At 41.9% G+C, this 19638-nt stretch overlaps 1 protein-coding gene across 4 annotated transcripts in view; it reads right to left on the minus strand.

The window, feature by feature from the left end:
- Positions 1-19638, minus strand: part of SORCS1 (sortilin related VPS10 domain containing receptor 1) — a 500902-nt gene that overhangs the window by 155670 nt on the left and 325594 nt on the right. For all 4 annotated transcript variants that reach the window (XM_039217305.1, XM_039217304.1, XM_039217306.1 and 1 more), the window contains exon 5: positions 10259-10332. In XM_039217305.1, the coding sequence (XP_039073236.1) occupies positions 10259-10332 (74 nt within the window). The remainder of the gene's footprint in view (positions 1-10258; positions 10333-19638) is intronic.

Raw genomic sequence — 19638 nt, forward strand, 5'->3', positions numbered from 1 at the left:
CTGGGTGATATATGTTAAGTGATGAGTCATGGAATTCTACTCCTGAAACCAATATTGCACTATATGTTAGCTAAAATTTAAATTTAAAAAATTTTATTGAAAATATAAATTGTGAAATTGGATGTCAAAATGAGATTGCCACATTCCAGAAACTAATGCCCAACTCTTCTCTATTCTTCTTTTAGATGATGGTCAATATTTACTCATTATGTATTATATGTATCTAGAGTTTAACCTGAGTTCTCATTTTAATCCTGATAAGTATATACAATCCTACATAGATACATAGATGAAGACTATAAGACTGAAAGAAGTTAATTAAATAGCTTATAGTCATACCCCTTGAAAACAGGATTCTAGCAAAGTCATTCTGACTCCAGAGCTCTCACCCTTAAACACTAAACACCATCTCTTATTGACTGAAGGGAACACACAAAAGTGATATATGAGTGAATGAACAAGAGAAACCACATACGCAGACACAGAATTAACCCAAAGGCTCTTGAACTTGAAGACTAAGAGAAATCTGATCACTAGGGCTTAAGTCAATTTCTTTTGATATTGTTCTAAATTAGGAAGCCATAATTATGAGGATTTTTCCCCTCTCTCTTGCACTCTGCTATCATAATAGTTCTTAGTGAGAATCTGGAGATGTGACAAAGGCTCAGCTTCTCAGAGATGGAGGAGCTGAAGCCCATGGACACAGGAAGTCATCAAGATAAGGAGGACAGGGATCAATGATGGCCATTAGTGAATGAAGGCCATGAGAAAAGTGATGGGCTCACACGCAGCAGCAGGGGGCATTTAACTTAATTTGTAGGGAAACTTGCTAATCATAGGGAGAGATTATGAAGTGGAAGAAAGTGCAAGAGGATTAGAAAATGGCACTCACGTGGAGATCATTAACAGAAGGAAAGAAAAGATTAAACATCAGTCCTCTCAAGGATAATGAAAATTCTTTTATCTAGCGCTCACAGCACAGGTACCAGATATGCCCCAGTGTAGCTCCTGGGACGTGATCTCAGGAATGACTTCCTGTCTCTTCTCCCTGCTCCTTACCCAAACCACAGACATGGTTCAGTTCAGACAGTAGGCGGGTAGGGGCTCATGACCAGAAAAAAACTGTCTGGGAGGAAGAGGGGAAGCATAAGAGATTAGACAATAAAGTGAATACTGCAAAGAAAGGGTTGTTCGGGGATGTTCTCCTAAGCCCATACTCAGAAGTATGTAAAGGATCTGTTAGTTTGAGCAGTCTGAGGCAGGACTCTCTGTGAGTGCAGTCTAGGGTATAGTCACCTCATCCGAGCTTACATAGATCTCATTATCCCTTAGGACAGCCTATTAGGCTAGTAAAAAAATAGCCTGTCACATAGAAATCTGTTCCTTTTACTGATCTAGAATTCTTTACTTAGATGCTTAGAAGTCTTTTTCTTTTTTAAGTTTATTTATTTTGGGAGAGAGAGAGAGAGAGAGGCAGAGAGGCAGAGAGAGAGAGAGAGAGAGAGAAACGAACACACAAGACAGGGAGAGGCAGTGAATGAGACAGAGAATCCCAATCAGGTTCTGTACTGGCAGTACGAAGCTCAGTGTGGGGTTTGAACTCATGAATCATGAGATAATGACCTGTGCCAAAATCAAGAGTCAGATCCTTAACTGACAGACACCCGGGCACCACCTTTTCAGGCTGGAAAGAGATACAGGTGATCTATTATCACTCCCTGATTTAACAAATGGAGTCCATTCAAGATGTGTTTCAATCTGGATGTGTTTGTGGGTTTATGTGTGTGCATACACATACAGGTGTGCATTCGATGAAATCAGTACCTTGAGTGTGTTTGTGTGCACATGCGCGTGCACATGCGCAATACACTAAGGTCTGCTGTTACATTTACTTCCATACACAGAATGGGTAGAGATGTGCTAAAGACAGTCTTGGTCCTTACCAAATTATCTATTAGCAGGACAGGGAAATGAGGAAATAAAAAGACAGATCTGTAAAACCTAAGTGCTAAGTTACTTAATAAAAAATTATATGTCCTTTTTCATTCTGTTAGTCATTTTCTTTTTTTTTTTTAAATTTTTTTTAAATGTTTTATTTATTTCTAGGAGAGAGAGAGAGAGACAGCATGAGCAGGGGAGGGTCAGAGAGAGAGAGACACAGACTCTGAAACAGGCTCCAGGCTCTGAGCTGGCAGTCAGCACAGAGCCCGATGCGGGGCTCGAACCCACGAACCGCGAGATCATGACCTAAGCGAAAGTCAGACGCTTAACCGACTAAGCCACCCAGGAGCCCCTCTGTTAGTCATTTTCTGTTAGTAGTTTTCATAGAGTCGCTATGTTGACTCTAAGCCTGTGCTCCTCCCAACAATCCCATGTACAGACCCGCAGTACACCACATTTTATGATGCACTGCATTTTATTTGTGACATAATCACATTTAAATTCAAAGAAAGAGAATCTTCTTGCCTAGAAAAACAAGAAGCATGAATTGATGAAGGTTCTGAGGGTAAAGGCAGGCATCAGTATAAGGCTGTAAAGATCCAATACTGTGATCCTAACAATGATAAAAATACTCACCCATAATTTTTGTATTCAAAGACCAAAACTGTCCTAACACAGAGTAAGAGGTAAAAATTAATCATTGCTAAAAAAAAAAAAAAAAAAAGGACAGTTTATCCCCCAGGTAGGCATATTTATAAAGCCAGAGAGATAAGAGGGATAAACTGGTCCATAGACTAATCAGGGCTTAGAATTATTTATCTGGCCTTCTGGAATTTAGCACACAGAATTGGGAGGATGGGGAGGGGAGGTCAGAAAAATGTGCATTCAAACTCAGCTTGGCAAGAATCTAGTTATGTTCCTACTCTTTTTAATTTTATGTTATAAGCAATGAAGAACAAGGCAAATGCTTGATCAGGGAAATGCTTACAAGATTCCTTAGGCATTAGTATGCCATGAGGAGAGGGGGGCTTTTTCACTACTCCTAATGAGCCCGAGTAAAGCTAAGGAGAATAAAAGAGAAAGTGGTTAGGTGTAACTTCATGGAGGTAGAAGTGATGGGGATTGGAAAATCAACGTATAAAAGGAGATGAGTAAGAGAACAGAGGCGAACGTGGCTCAAAAATGCTAAAGCTGGATTAGAGGATACACAGAAATACAGATGCCTATGCATCAAAACCCAGTTCTGAACTGTGAGATGTCCCATCCCCAGCTCGTGATTGAAAGCTAGTGAACTGGAAGCTAGTGATGGTGTTTGCTTAGAAGTTTCTGGCAAACGAAGACCCACTTCAGAGCTTTGGGTGAAGGATGAGGTAGAGTATGTCTTCAAAAAATAGTCATGCTCCCTTACTAATGAAGTACACCCAATTTTCTAGTTATTTTGACAACATAGTGTTTTACAACAACAAGTTCAACAAAGACTTGAGCTTGAGTGGTAGTGATACGAGTCAGAATCACGGAGAGACCACTTGAAGTCCTGACGTGTTCTCTGACATAGCCAGATGCCACCAGCCCAAGTTTGTGCACCTGAGTCTTATGCCTGAAGTTAGACAGAGAACTCTGTGTAGGAACAACAGTCCAGGTATATAGACAACTGCGGCTCTAATGACTGGGCATTGGGCCCCATGTGTATGAGGTCAAAAGGAAATGCTTGCTAACATAACAGTTGTGAGTGAGAAGAAAGATCTGTGGAGCAGGTCCTTCAGAAAAGCTTCCAGGAGAGCTGGTGCTCAAGCTAGGCTTTACTGGCCCCTAGCACAGCGGGCCTTGTGAAGGCACATTGGAGGGAACACAGCATGGTTCTCTTTAGCCAGTCAGATCTGGGTTTAAATCCTGTCGCCATAATTTATTAATACATAACATGAGTCAGGATTATTTAATCTCTCTGGGTTTTTTTTTCTTATTTATCTTATTTATTTCTCATCCAAAAATTGGGATTAAAACACTTACCAGCAATGGGAACCTCTTGTTGACATTATCCCATTAAGCTCACTTCCTTTGGTAAAATTACTGACTCTTTCTGGGATATCGCCTTTCCTTACTTTGTGTCCATGTGGTTTACTGGAATTGATTCTATCCCCGGGTCTAGATGTGAGGATGTTACCTCATCAAAGACTATGAGATTTAATCCCAGGAGTTCTTTTTTTTAATTCTTTTATTATTTTTTATTTTTTTACAAATACTTTATTGTCAAATTAGTTTCCACATAACACTCAGTGCTCATCCCCACAAGTGTCCCCCTCCATGCCCATCCCCCGCTCCCACTCACATCCATCAGTCCTCAGTTTTTGTCAGCATTCAAGAGTCTCTCATGGTTTGCCTAATCCCAGGAGTTCTACTGGACCACCAAGCAAGGAGGTATTTTCTTTTCTACTGGCGTAAATCTGGAAAATGTTAGCTGCTAGACACTACCAGGAAGAAAGCCTGTCTGAGAGTGAAGCTAACATCGAGGAGGGTGGAGCTGAAATATCAAGATTTGATCAACTTAAGGAGCCTCTGAATCAGTGGAGTCTAGATAAAGTTGGACTTTAGACTTTCTAGATCTATGAGCTCTTATCTCTTAAAATTTTTTTTTCCTTAAGACAGGTTGCATTTTTCTATCACATATCTTGAAAAAGTTTTGATGACTAAATTATTTCTGATCACTGATTTGAGGACTGAATGAAACAATGTATGCAAGGCACTTAGCATAGGGCTTGACACACGGTGAGTGCTCAACAAATGGGACTCGTTGCCAAAGGTATGGAATGGGGAGTCATTTGTATGGACTGACACTGAATCATGGGAATGGATGACAATGTGTATACATCCTCAAAAGCATGGAATGTAGATTTGCGAATATTCCTGTGTCTCTGCTGCACAATACGGCTGTCATGTGTCCCCTGAGGGACATAACTGAAACACGGCTGGCATCCCAGAATACAAAGGCTCATTGTTGAGTCAACTTTTAATTTTCTGTGTGTGAATTAGTCACAAAATATACGTAATCACCATTCAACGGTCCCTGCTTCCAGCAGCCTTCTATATGTCAGAGCAACATAATCAATAAGATAAGTCTGAACCTATTTTTAATTAAGTGAAATAGCTCTAAGACTGCCTTGTCTTTTGCATAGATAATAGATTGCTGAGTGGTTTATAATGAAAACTGCCTTCCATTGCTTTGTTAAAAAGTTGATTCAAATCCCAACAAGGCCACATTCAGCAACTTCTAATAGTGAATTTTTGGCAGGAACTTCACTTTATTCAAGCATTTGGGTTACCAGTGATCTTCCAGCTCTGTGTCTTTGTTCAATGTCAAAGCAAAAACTTGGCTCTTCCCTATTAAACTATTAAACCGTTATTATTGGAGGATGCAGTTTTGAGATAACTCTTAACTATAGGGCTGATTTTTACTACTGTTAGCAAGGGCTGTGGGCTCAGACAGACCCAGTTTCAAAACTTGGCTGTATTACATATTATATATATTATGTTGGATAAAATACATCATTTTTCTATTTCATGAAAATGAGGATAAGAATCCCTACCTCACAAACTTGTTATAAGGATCAAATGGTATGATGTGTCATGCACCCAGATCATTCTAGTAACTTAATACCAATCCTTATTATGGAACTCTACCTTGCTGATGCTCAGTTCTCCCATCTGTATTTTTTTCCCTAGTAAAAATCTATTCTTGCTTTTTGTTTAAAAAATCCCATTTTCCTTCTGTTTTGCAATCATTTCTCCCCTAACGTTGAACCAGGCAGTTTGCCTGGGACTGAATGCCATCACCTGTTTTAGTTCCCTGACCCGCACAAGTAATGCACTGCCTTGTATAGCTTTAACCATTCAGATCTGATGCCTAGAAATGCGAGGAAAGAGGAAGGCTGGTTTGATGAGGCTTCTAAACTGTTAGAATGTAAAGTAAAACTGATAATGTCCATCACTACCACAAGTGGGAAAACCAACCTGAGAATGAAGCCAACATGGGGGGGGGGGCGTAAAACTAGTAGATGTAGGTCAGTCACTATTAGGAATATTGTTACTGTTAGTTGGTGGGCACTTAATACAATTCTTAGGTGTAAGGAATGTAACAAGTTCATCAGAAACATCTCATCTAATGATGTAGGTATTAATTATTTCCACTTCACAGAGGAAAAACCTGAGACACACAGGAGTAACTTCCCTGGGATCCCTTACTGAGTAAATGGCAAAGCTAGAATTCATACCTCAGTATCTCTGAGCCCCTTAATCTCCAGGCTGTACTGCCTCCCAGTGTAATTGATTTCTGACATAGTAAAGAACAAGACTGCTATCACAGTTAGTTAAATATAAAGGACACCTTCTCTTGTAAGGGCCATATTGTACTAAGATATGTTTTATAAGCTGCTATATATATATATATAGCATATATATATATAGCATATATATATATCTGTTTTAAAAACAATATGAACTCCATGGAGGACAGTTCATATTTATGTTAGTTATGGTAGTACTAACAGGACTGCTGTGATAACTTAAGAATAAGGTCTTACGTTCCATAATTATTTTCTAATTGCCATCAACTACTTTCAGAGGCGGCATCGCTACTGCCAACCAGAATAGATATTTCTCAAGTGTACTAGGTGATGAGGAAAAGATATGAATTCATCTTCATTTTTCTCTATGGGAAATGCTATGTTATTACCCAGAGTCCCTTACACTAGATGATTCATCACCAGAAAAGTTGCTCTCAGGTCTTGCCACATCCCTGCAGTCAGGCTCCAAGCAAAAATGATTAAAGGGGGCCTCTTGTAATTAAGCTTGCTGAGCAATCCTAGATAGCCCCCTAGTTCCCATGTCATTGGAAGCAATTGGTTTCCAGGAGTGAGTCTAATAAATATTGCTTTGACTGACACCTTTGCTGCCAGCCTCAGGAAGTTGCTCAGTCAGAAATACAGACCATGTGGCCAGAGATCAAGAGATTTTCATCAACAGTCATGTGCACTGTGCAATTCACAACATCTCATGCCTTCTCTGGAAAAACCAAGGAGCTTAAAGGACCCCGGGGAGCCATCTGCCAAGCCCAGTTGGAGAGATACTCATGCAGGCGGCATGGCCAAAAGAGCTTTGGGTTTTCTCTTCTCATCTGCCTGAATGGGCTGAATTTCCAGGGCTCATAGCTTCTGCCCAGAAAAAAATGCCAAGAGGTAGAGGTAATGGAATCCACTGATTTAGAAGAGTATGGGCTTTGGACCCAGACTATCTGCATTTGAATCCCAGCTCTGCTACTTTCTGGCTGTGTGACCTTGGCTAAATTAGTTAACCTCTCCATGCCACAAGTTCCCTATCTGCTCACGATGATAATGCAAGCCTTACTCCATTACTTCATTAAACTTTTATAAGAATTAAATAGCTTAAGTCTGAATCATGCTTATCACTATGTGGGGCTTGAATGGACAAGATGCATCTCTCTGTTCCCAAAGCTAGAAGGAGGGGTATTATTTATTTTACTTAACAGATTAATCAGGATTCATCCACAATCATTTTTATAAAGATAATTATATTATGACATATGGTTAAAAGGGCTTTGCTAATCAGGCTTTCAGAAAAAAGACCCTTATTCAAAGAATAGATAAAAAATGGACCACAGTAGCACCAGTTAAAGAAATGATTGGTCCATTCGCCACAAAATGCTGTTTGTGAATAAGACCTTCCATGAGCTAGAAAATATTGTGTACCATGTACCACTTACACAGGAAATAGTCCCATCTTAGTTCTTTTTCCTTGTCCATCTTTTTAGTCAGTGCTTTCCTTCGTTTCTATTGATAGGAACATATGTCCTTCTAGTCCTTTGTGAATTGCAACTTTCTCCTTTCTTTTGCTGGGTGCACAGGCAGCTATTTGAAGTCACTAGGAAGCAGGATTTGAGGAAAGATCTGCCCCTTAAACTTCCTCATTGGCAAACTATGCACATGGAACACCAAGTCAGAGAGAGAATGAAAACAAAAACAGAAACAAAAAAACATGGACCCTCTTTCCAAAAAATGACTTCATAATTTACAAGGCAAAACAGATGGAGATGCAAGGTTGATGCCTTTCATACTTGTGAGTAAGACAGAATGAATAAGACAACAAGAAACACCCGCCAGAGAGGGGAGACTAAGTCACAGCTAGAAGGGAATTCTTGGAGAAAAGAGGGGCCAGCAAGGACCCTGAAAGCAATGCTCAAACCACCTCTGAGCAAGAGCAGCAGGGGAAAGAGGTGAACAGCTTTTGCAAAACAAAAACCTTCTTTAGTTACCAATGTCTCTCTTTAAAAACATTGTTTATTTATTTTTGAGAGAGAGAGAGACAGAGTGTGAGCAGGGGAGGAGCAGAAAGAGAGGGAGACACAGAATCTGAAGCAGGCTCCAGGCTCTGAGCTGTCAGCACAGAGCCTGACTTGGGGCTCGAACCCACAAACCATGAGATCATAACCAGAGCTGACGCTGGACACTTAACCAGCTGAGGCACCCAGGATCTACTTTAGTTATCAATGTCTCTTTACAAGGCGGGGAAAAAAAGGTATTGTCCCATACACAGTTTTCTATGTGTTCTCTTTGAGCCAGTTTGTTTGCAAATGATTTGCCCTTCACTTTCTCAGGCAGTTTCACAAGTGTGTTAAAAGAGACTCCTCTAATGCATTTCCTTGGGCTTTCAACTCCCACAGGGGTGTTTAAGGCAGGGTATGAAAATGAGAAAGATGAAAATGCATTGCTCTTAGAAGTGAGAGAACTGGGGAGGGTTCGGGGAGCCATCAGGTGCCTGAAAGCCCAAAGGCTGATGAGAGACAGTGTAATTTCAAGAGGAGTAAAGGGGAGACACACAACAAGCAGGGAGCTTGGGGGCTCCTTGAAGGTCATGGTTCCAATGATTCTGAATGATGTGGACATTAAGTATTGAAACCCTTGTCTGAGCCCATTCTTAGAGTACTGTTGATACCAGCAAACGTCTAAGAGCAATCTAAATGTCCTTTCTATGGGCAGATTAGGTTAAGTAAGGTAGTCACATCTTCGGGCAGGGGTTAAATGGCAAATTCAAAAGTGGCTGATAAATAAAGTCAACATCGTACTAGACTACTTCTTACTTTGTTCTTGCTTTGCCAGGATCTAGGCCCTTGGAAACAAAGAAGGAAAGGGACTTCTTTTTTCCCTTTTGTTTTTCTTTTTACATTTTTTTTATTTTACAGAAAGAGAGAGAGAGAGCAAGAGCATGAGAGGGGGGAGAGAGAGAGAAAGAATGAATCCTAAGCAGGCTCCACACTCAACATGGAGCCTGTTGTGAGGCTTGATCCAAGGATCCTGGGATTGTGGACGGAGCCAAATTCAAGAGTTGGATACTCAACTGACTAAGCCACCCAGGAACCACTCCCTTCTTTTCAGCTGTGGCCACCGATTCCCAGGGAGGAAAGCCACCTCCAGTTTCATCTGAAGGATGGGCATAGGTGGTAGAAACTAGAAAGAATATTACTTTCCTTGCTTCCTTCTTTCTTTTGCTGCTCCTCTCTTCCCCTGTCCTGTGTGCAGACAAAGTGAGAAGGCAGCGCTCTGCAATATCCCGCACTATCCTCTGAAACATCTTGTAATATCCTCTGACATATCCCGGTCTTCACCAGGAGCTCAATCTGCCAGCATCTTGACCTTGGACCTCCTGGCCTCAAGAGCCATGAGAAAGAAATGTGTTGTTTAAGCTACCAAGTCTATGGTATTGTGTTATAGCAGCCCAAGCGAAGAATATACATATGTTTGGTAACTCACAGAACAGTCATGGAAGGAGAAATAAGAGCCTAAGAATGCTGGTTGTGTCGCACATGATGAGACCTAGGAGACGTGAAATCAGGAACAGGAGGAAGAGCTACTTTTAGACTAATAAGATCTACTTATCTACCCTGAACACCTTTATGTGAATTTGTAATGTATGTGTTTATAGTGCTTTTAGTAATAAAGATCAGAATTAAAATGTTTTTTTAAGTGTCTATTTCACAAGTCCCATCAAACCAGAATAAAACAACAGTTACAAAGCCATTGCTGTTCACTAATCTCACTGATCTATTTGGAGCTTATTGAGTAATTTGTGACACAGCTTTAACATTCCCTTAAGATGCTGACTAGTCCAACATCACATTCCGCCATGTAGGAGGATGTGGGCATGTCTAAAAAGGACAGACCTCACATGAGAGCTCTCAGTGACAAAAAAACCTTCACAGCTCATTTACTAGGTGACCTCTTAATGTGTTACCAAAAATAATGAGACTTACCAGTAGAACCTGTTTGGCACAACACCTTCCTGGATAAGCTGCCACCTTCTCCCAAATTCGGCAGAGCTGTATAACTGTTGAGAAGAGAAATTGTTCAGCACTATGACCCGGTGGTACAGAGGATATACAAATATTAGTTCATTGGACCAATAATAACAACATTAACAACACTAGTGCGTACCATTTGTTGAGCGCCTGCCGTATGCCAGGTAAATGATCCACATATCATCTCTACTCCTCGTATACACTCTGCAGGTCAGATATTGATACCCTCACTTTACAAAGAAGCTGAAGTTCAGGAAGATAAAGTGATTTGTTGGAAACTGCATACCCTCTAAACATTCGAATGAGCTGGGATTCATACTCAGTTCTACCTGGTGACAGAGTCAGCGGTACCACGTGACCTAGCAGCATCCTGAGCAGATCATTGTGTGGAATACAAAGAAGTGCAAAAGCGAGACCTGGCTCTTGAAGAGCAGACAGGAGAACCTAAACCTGACTAAAGTCATGAGAAATGCATGAGGCCACCAGGGGCAGAGGAATGCCAAGGAGGGAGACTTGGGAACCAGTCAGGGATGCTTCCCAGACATGAGTGGATTCAGCTGAGGTCCGAATGAATGGCAGCACTCACACTGACAAAAACAGGACAGGCGTTACAAAAGGAGCAATGTGGGTCAACGTGGTGAGATGTGCAGGGACAGTATACAAATAAGGCCTGCTTATCTAAATAAATCTAGATGTGAATGTTGAGGGCAACTTGGGAAAGGCTTTGAATGTGCAGTTAGGGAGCCTGGAACCGACCGTGCAGCCCAGAGGAGCCAGTGTTGTTGGTCTTTTCCACAAAAGCCAGAGAAGCTCCAGGCTATTTCGACAACCCACATGGACTACACTTTCACTATGATCCAAGGGCTCCCCATGCATTATTTCATTTCATCCACACATCATCCCTGTGATATATGAAGTTAACTTACAGATGGCTCTACAGCTGGTAAGAGGTCAAGTCTACATGCTACATGGCTTCAGTACTCCCCTGGGGTGACTGCAGAAACACTGCTCATGAGACATGATCTAATGTTCCACATACTCCATCCCCTCCAAATGTCATTCCTCTCTTCCATCTTGCTCTTGACTATGGCTCCCTCCACACCTCTGTTCCTCTCTGATAATCTTTACAGCTCTACAGAAGTGTCCTCTCATGGCAGCCCAGAGATTCCTGTTGCTCTTGGTATTTTGGTTCCCATGGACATTTGGCTACTGATTTGATAAATATCATTTGGAACATCTCCCTTCTACTATGTGACTGGTCTGTAACCCACTCACATCTCAATCTGCCACCATTGCATTCGCTCAATCCCACAGTGAGTGGATAATGAGTCATCTATACTGAACACGATGATTGCCCAGCCTAGTCTTCTCTCCAGCTTCAGCACTCAGTGAAGGGTCAAATGACTCACCAAGTGATTCACCAAGACTGCAGAGGAACTGGGCAAGTCCAAGGAACAGGTCAGCTCAAGTGAGTATTTACAGACCTCTGGAAGAGCTTCCCATGACAATATGTCCAGTAGATCAAAACAGACTCAAAGCCAAAAAGAAAAGCCTAAAATATGTGATTGCTAAGCAAGCAGCTCACTTGGCTCCAATGACATAGTATTTGGGTATCTGGTCAAGGAGAATTTGTGGCTTTTTCTTTCAAGTCTTACTATTTTTCTCTGCCCCATCATGGCTGGGGAAAGGTTTCCTGCATACGTTTTATGCTTGGTTCCCTTTAAGAGTGCCAGGAAGAGATGGGGAGGCATTCCCCTCACAGAGATACCAAAGAATGGGACAGCTCACTCCCTCTCCATTCAGAGCCCAAGCGCCAGGGTCCACATGTCCTGCTGCGTGTTCACCAGCATGTTGCAAACACAAGGCACCTGAATGTGCAGACTTGGAGAAGAACAGCAAGTACCCCATCTGGAAGGGTCTGCTTCTCCCTCTCCCCTTGCTCTATCTTTTGAAAGCCCAGAGCTACACTTTTTTCCATGAATTTAAAGAGAACAGAACTCACACCTTTGTATGTGCCTATGTCTATATATAAATGTATGTTAATATCTATACTTATATATAAGGATTTATGCAAATGTAACAGAAGCAGGATGGTTTGAAATACTAACAATTCTGGGTGTGAAGCTGGACTCATGGATATCCTGAAAATCAAATATTAACTCTTCGGGCTCCTATGGGGCCACCCCTGCCCCCCCACAGAATGTGTCTTTGTGAGGAATCACTGGGTGCCAGCATCTGTGTGTCTTTTTCTCTTTATGTCTTTTATAATTGGTCCCTCTAGGCTTGGATTCAGAATCTGTGGAGCAGTCAGGTATATCCCACGATATTTGTTTTTATCCTCTTCAAGAGGCTGCTTTGTTATTTGTCAACACCCAGAGGCCCCTCAAGTAGTAGGTATACCAGTTAATCCAATAAACCAAGCCTCTTATTCAGCTCGGTGACATTATTTCCAGTCTTCCCTCCTGAAAGGTACCCTTTGGTATTGATGGACTCACCTTCTCACTCTCTCATTCACATCCAAACACATTCCCTCTGCTAGGCCTTGATTGATGCTACACACTCTGGCTGCAATGGCTTCAGGACTTGCCTACCTCAATGCCAGTCTTTTTTTAAGGCCCAGATCAAAATATACCTTTTCTATGAACCTTCTCCTACACACTAACATTCCCAGTCATCTCATTTCCAAAGATCTACAGTTCAACAGACGGTATCAAACTACAGGCCACCTATTTATGTTAACTTGCTTTGTAAACCTTCCAAGAGAACCTTCTAGGAACACAAGGCAGGAATTCTTCCCTATCTTACATCACTCTAAAATATCTGAGACCATTCACTGCCCCTTTAATTTGACTACAAAGCTCATAGGTATTAGGAATCCTTTCTTTCTAGAAAGGGTCTAGCACATAGTGATGAGTGAGGAGGAAATGTATGGATTTTATACCATCCAAATTCCCTAGTGATGACTCTACCCAGTAAAGTACCACCCAGGTTTCCCAATGGGCAAATTAAGGGAACTGATCAGAGGAATTTGTTTGATTTCCATGGACCCATAGTAGAGGCTTGGAGCTGAAAAATAAACAAATGAACAAACCAAAACTATAAATACCAGTACATTCGAAACTTCCAAGGATTTGGAAGCAGGGTCTTGCCTATTTCCCCTTAGCCAAAGCTGCTCTGTGTACTCTACCTACTACTTAGAGAATTTTCCCCCCACTGTGCAGGCTGGGGTCATAGCAAGAAAAGTTTAACTCGTAGCCTCTCACATTAATGTGTTAATGAAACCTACAGAGTCTTACAGCAAAATTCTCCTCCATAAAGCTGAGAAAGGGATCAAGGCCTTTTACCCAATGACACCGTCTCAGCCACCAGTGGAAGGCTTTTTGTGTAGAATGAGTCAACATGCTTTAATAAAATTCATAGTGTTGACAGTACCTAAATAAGATTTATTTCCCTCTCTGTCTCTGGCTCTAAGGTTTCTTTTGACTGTCAGAACACAACACTGAGAACTATCATTACTATCTGTCACATCAGAGAAAACAGAACAGTTTTCTCCAGTAATGCTGAGCAGAGAGAAGGAGAAAGAGACAGAGAGACAGAGAGAGAGAACAGAGGGAAGAAGACACAATATTTGTTTTAGGAGGGCAATGTTCATCTACTAACCTCTGTTGTGAACCCCAAAACACCACTCTTGACGGGGTTTTGGTTTTGGTTTTACTGTGCTAACACTGGTACGAGCTATTGGGGAAAACTTTTGAAGGAGCAGAAATCTTAGGGCACAGGGAAAGGATTCTGGTTGACTAAGAATGCAAGGCAGAAAGCCCTTCCTGTCTCAAATCATCCTAATCTATCGGAGACCTCTTTCCTGCCTCAGTAAATATAACTTCATGACCACAAACCCAATGCTCACCCGACGCTCCAGATCTACCATCAGCCTCAGGGCCGGACCCTCCACGTTGCCATTATGCTGGTCTGGGCCCATCAATACTTCTCCCTCCTGCCAGGCTCCTTTCCTGAATGGTCTCTCTCCCTCTCTCTCCCTCCCCACTCCTCTCCCACCCAACCTTTCCTTTTTCTTTCTTATTTTTTCTTCTTTTTTAGACTCTCACACTGGTTTGTTTTCTTGCATCTGCCTTCATCTCTTGTAAGAAGAGTACAGATAAAAAGATAGTTAATCACAAAGAACACAATGGCAAGGGTTAGTTTTGTTGTAATCTTTTAACCAGTTCAGCCATCTCTGGCACCATCCTCAGGAGGCTGTAGAGCTGCAAGCTGTGGATCAGGGGTGAATAAGGAGGGGTGCTACAGGGAGGCAGAGAGTGTGCAGGTGAGAAACAGTGAGAGTCACTGGCATTGCTCAGCATTCCTGATCTTCAGCAGACTAAGATGGGGTGAGAGAAGATGCTATGAGCACAGCTATTGCCAGCTTCCATTTTCCATCTTATTACCATTTACATGGTTGAAGCCCTGGCTGAGAAGCAACCTTCTTTGAAGAGAAATCCCACTTCCATGCACTGATGCAAAACCTTGCGATCATCACTGTCCCTGGAAAGTGTTCTCAGTATTTCTAAATCAGATCAATGCAGCCACTCTTTCAAAGTGAGACAGGTACACGTTAGGGATTTTCTTCTGCGCTTCGGAAATTGGTGCAAGGACACACTTTGGTAAAAGGGAAGAGTGATAGCATCTTTGAAATCTGTGGTTGGTGGGATTGAATGCTTTCTCCACAAAGCTCCTCATGGAGACTTTCCCTGTGAGGAGGCAGGTCCCTGGGTCTCCTCCCAACAGACTCCTTGAGAGGTTTCCATGTAGGCAGAACACTTCCTGCTGTGGGCTCTTTTCAAGGATGACTGCTTGCTCCTTTTTTACTTCTCTGCCCTTAACATTCTAGAGGCAGGAGGCCTGCAAATTGCACTTCTTGAGAAGGCTGACAGAAAACCCTGTCAGTTTTATTTTATTTGCCTCATCCTAATACTGCCCTGGGGATGGCCTGGGTACAAAGCACTCATCTACCTCATGATTCTCCAGTTCTCACTGCTGTTACTGAATTCTTTTTGGAAGAAAGAGATGGCACCTTGAGGACTTCAAGTGAATTCCTAACGCCAGGCCTGAGGCACAGCAAATATCAAGCTCTTTCCTTCACCAGCTTCAACAAGAACAAAGAGAAATCGTCCACAGAAATCCATGGTCGTCAGAAGGACGCTCTGATACTCTGGTTCTACAGCACAGGAGAAGGCCTGAACTCACTCTAAGGGAAAAACACATCTGGCGGTACCTGAAATTGTGTGATAAAGCTTCACCAATTGCTGGCACAAGTCTTCTTCTTGGCTGGTACAGGGATACATGTTGAGAGAAGCATCATGGCGTCCCAGACCAGCTCTCCTGTCACCAGCACATGCAAATTCCTCAAACCAAAAGCTAGCTTAGCAGAGAATATCACAGATAACATATAACAATTGCATGTAATGCTTTGTTCAGAGTCCTATGGTGGCCTACGTAGGAGAGAATCTTCCAGACTGGGAATCTGGCAGAGCTTTGAACTTGGGCCTAGAAGTACAGTTAATATTCCTTAATATAAACATGTGGATAAAAAGTGTTCCAGAATGAATGGGTCAGTCTGAGCAAATAAACAGAGCTACAAAGCTTAGAGTAGTGTTTTTGTTGTTCATTTGTGAACTGCGAGAGACCCAGCTTGACTGGGCTGTGTGCAGAAAAGTGCAGTTGTTGGGGCAGAGGCTATAAACAGAGCCTAGGTGCAGGATGGACAGATGTAATCCTACTGAAACTTGCAGGGAGTTAGTAGAGACTGGACCCAAATGTCAACGAGGTCAAGAGACAAGAGCACCAAGGCTGGCTACTCAGCCTTTGCTGATGAACAGTGAGCAGGAATGATGACATATCGCTGGCTCCATCAAACTCCTGTGGCTGGATTTATCAAATCTGTCACTGGCCATTCCCCAGCTGTCACTGTAGTCTGTCACATGCCTCACAGTTGGGTTTGGCACTTTGAGGCAGGCTTGGAGGATTAGACATATGGAGCTGGGGCTATATGGGAAGAATGGGTCAATAAGTGACCAAGGTCCACTTTCATTTGTAGACACTTCCTATGCACCTGGGTCTGGGATTGATATATATATCAAGTATAAGATGGAATCTTGGTTTAGTAGAGATAGACAAATAAATATAAGATAAATAAAATAATTAGATGCTGAAATAGGACCAATGTTACAAATCCCCTAATATCAAGGCACTGATGATAAAACGAGTAGCCCTCTACAGCCATATGATCATACCATTATTTAAATGCACAGATGATAAAGCTTAGCAATTCTGAAACATAAAAATAAGCAGGAGAAAATTGCCACTGAGAACATAACTGGAACTGTGTCTCTGTAAGACGGATGCATGAGCACTGTGAGGATGGAACGGGGAAGGCAGGCCAGCTGGAAGGTGGTGCACTGGGGCAGCGGGCAGGTGAGTGCCTGGATTAGCCGGAGTCCCTGGGTCTGAGAGGGAGGGAAGGGGACCCCATTAAAAATATAAACAAACGACATTTAAAAAGAAAAACATCTGACCAGAAGTGGAACATTAGAGTGGGTCATTTTTTTTTAGTTCGTTTATTTATTTTGAGAGAGAGTGGAGAGAGAGAGAGAGAGAAAGCAAGTGCAGAGGGGCATAGAGAGAGTGAGAGACAGAATTCCAAGCAAGGTCTGTGCTGTCAGGACAAAGTCTGCGAAGCCCAATGCAGACTCATGAACCCTGAGGTCATGACCTGAGCCAAGATCAAGAGTCACTTAAGTGGCTGAGCTACCCAGGCGCTCCCATTGAGTGGGTCACTTTTGAAAGCCCCCATCACTTAGATGGGGGGAGGAGAGGGAGGAGATTTTACAAGCAAAATCCTCTCTATCACAAGGGGTGCAGGTGGCTAGGAACCAGCCAGGGCTGGTTTCCACCCGGCTCACAGGTCCCACTGCCCTTGCTTCCCCTCCCACATGATCTTCCAACAACAATCCTCCCTCTGCTGTGAAATCAGCTCCTGATATGGGTACTGCAGCATCTGTTAGAGGAATATGTGGTAGGTCAAACAGGGAAGAGATAGTTACATAAAAATGGGGGGGGGGGGCAATTAAAGAAAATTTAAAAACCATAATGGTTTTTCTAGGGAGACAAACAGTTTTTTGGTTTCTGGTGTTTGGACTTGTTAGTGAAGTGAGGATGGAGTGTGAAGACATTCAAACACAGACTATACTGTGGCTCTAGCAAGTACTGGTGGACAGAACAGGTCAAAAGAGCTAGCTAAAAAGTTGCACAAATTAAAAAAAAAAATGTAACCCTGTTTCAAAGCTTCAATAGCTCCCAAATAGCATAGCTGTGCCTGTCCAAACCTTCATCCTAATAACTCCTTTCAATATGTTGGGGTTTTCCTTCTTGCATCCCCTTCCATTTACATGGTTAGGAACAGGTAGATCAAGGTGTTCCAGGTTGCAAGTGAAAAATAATGATACAATCTAGTTAAACAAGGTATCTAAGGTGAACAGAGGCCTCTCTTGTTTACAAATGATGGCATTTCAGCTGGAGAATTTATTTTATAAACAAGCATTGGGGATGACATTTAGCAAGCTCCCTGGTTTCAACTCTAATTGCTGATTTTGTAGTTGGATACTTAAATCATTTACATATTCATGAGAATAGAAATCAGCTCTGACATTGGAAAATTTCAAGCACATTGCAATCCTACCAAATCAGAAGGAATATGCTCGACATATTTCTTATGCATAACTGAGTGCCTTTTTCCTTAATGTAGTCCCTTGGAGAAATGGGATGGCATTAGGTAGCTATCAGTTTCCTCAGTATTTGTGCTTGTGCAGAAATTATTCGAATATCCCCAGGGGGCTCAATTCCAAGGATCTATTTATCGTTTATTGCACTCTTGCCATTTGACATTTAGGGGCTACTAAGTCTATTAAAAAACAAACAGAGTGACTGTGAAGACAAATGCTTTAATATTTAATGGTTTACTGTTATTATAATCAATACTTTCTGAGTACTGTATATTGGTTTTTCCCTGCTCCATTCATTCTGGTTCCAGGGTACCTTTTAGTGACTGAATGCTAAGAGGGCATCTGACATTGACTTAAGTGTCTATGACTTCAGGTACTGGAGAGAGAGACACTGAACTACCTTTCAGGCAGCCCTGTGTCTAAATCCATCTATGCCACACCAGGTCAGCTCTCTCTCAGTTCTCTGAATAATACACTAGCTGGCAGTTCTACGATGCTTACTCTGCACCAGGCTCTGTGGTAGGTGTTGTACGTATGTTATATCAGTGTCCTCACATGGTCCTGTGAGGCATGTGTTGTTGTTATTACTTTTACTTTAGAGTTGGAGAACCTACACAGGGACCTGCCAAAGGTGACCCAGCTATTGGTAGGACCTGACAGAGTAGAGAGCTCATGCTCTTATCTGGTTTGCTGTACTGTCTACACTGGCGAGAAATCACCATGACTGAGTTTTGGAAAATGCTGACATTTATTCCTTTTTCAAGCAGTCACAATTTCCCAGTATCCAGAGCAGCCATGTTCAGCAATGGCTTTCTGTTAGAACCGAGTCAGGAGAAGTAGGAAAGATTAAAAAGGAATGAAAGGAGTTTTGTTTTTGTTTTGTTTTTAGGAATGGATATGAAACTAAAAGAAGTTTTTTTTTTTTTAATTTACTTTTATGCAAGTTACTAAAATTCTTTGGTATGCTATTGAACGTACTGGCAGTATAATTTTCCTTTTCTATCAATATATCATTTTAGCACAAAGTTACTCTTTACTCATACAGACCATGCTGACTGTTAATATTTAGGGTTTCAATTATGTGTGAAAAGAGCCTCCTTATCAAAACATATTCTCCCCCTTTAAAGCTATGATTTGGTTTTGTGTATATCTCACACATACACATAAATGCCAAAATACTGAAGGTGAGGCTAACATGCAAGGCTTACGATTTCTTACTTCTGTGATTCTGTGTAATACAGAGGAGTAGAGCAGGCTGTCACACAATATTACTTGGAATATCAAATCATAGGACTCCAGAAAATGAAACAATATAAACTGGTGAATATTCTAGACCTGCCACAAAGTGGAGGGTGGCCCACCAAACTGTCTGGAAGGTTCTGTCTTATTCCCACAGAATTGATCACCCAATTTGGATGCAATTTTTAAAAAAATTCACAACACAGGGGCATATGAGTCGCTCAGGTGGTTAAGCAGACAACTTCTGGCTTTGGCTCAGGTCATGATCTCATGGTTTGTGGGATAGAGCCCTGCGCTGGGTTTTGGGCTGACAGTGCA

Source organism: Hyaena hyaena, unplaced genomic scaffold (genome assembly GCF_003009895.1).
Source record: "Hyaena hyaena isolate Hyena2069 unplaced genomic scaffold, ASM300989v1 scaffold_677, whole genome shotgun sequence".
NCBI classification, from domain to species: domain Eukaryota; kingdom Metazoa; phylum Chordata; class Mammalia; order Carnivora; family Hyaenidae; genus Hyaena; species Hyaena hyaena.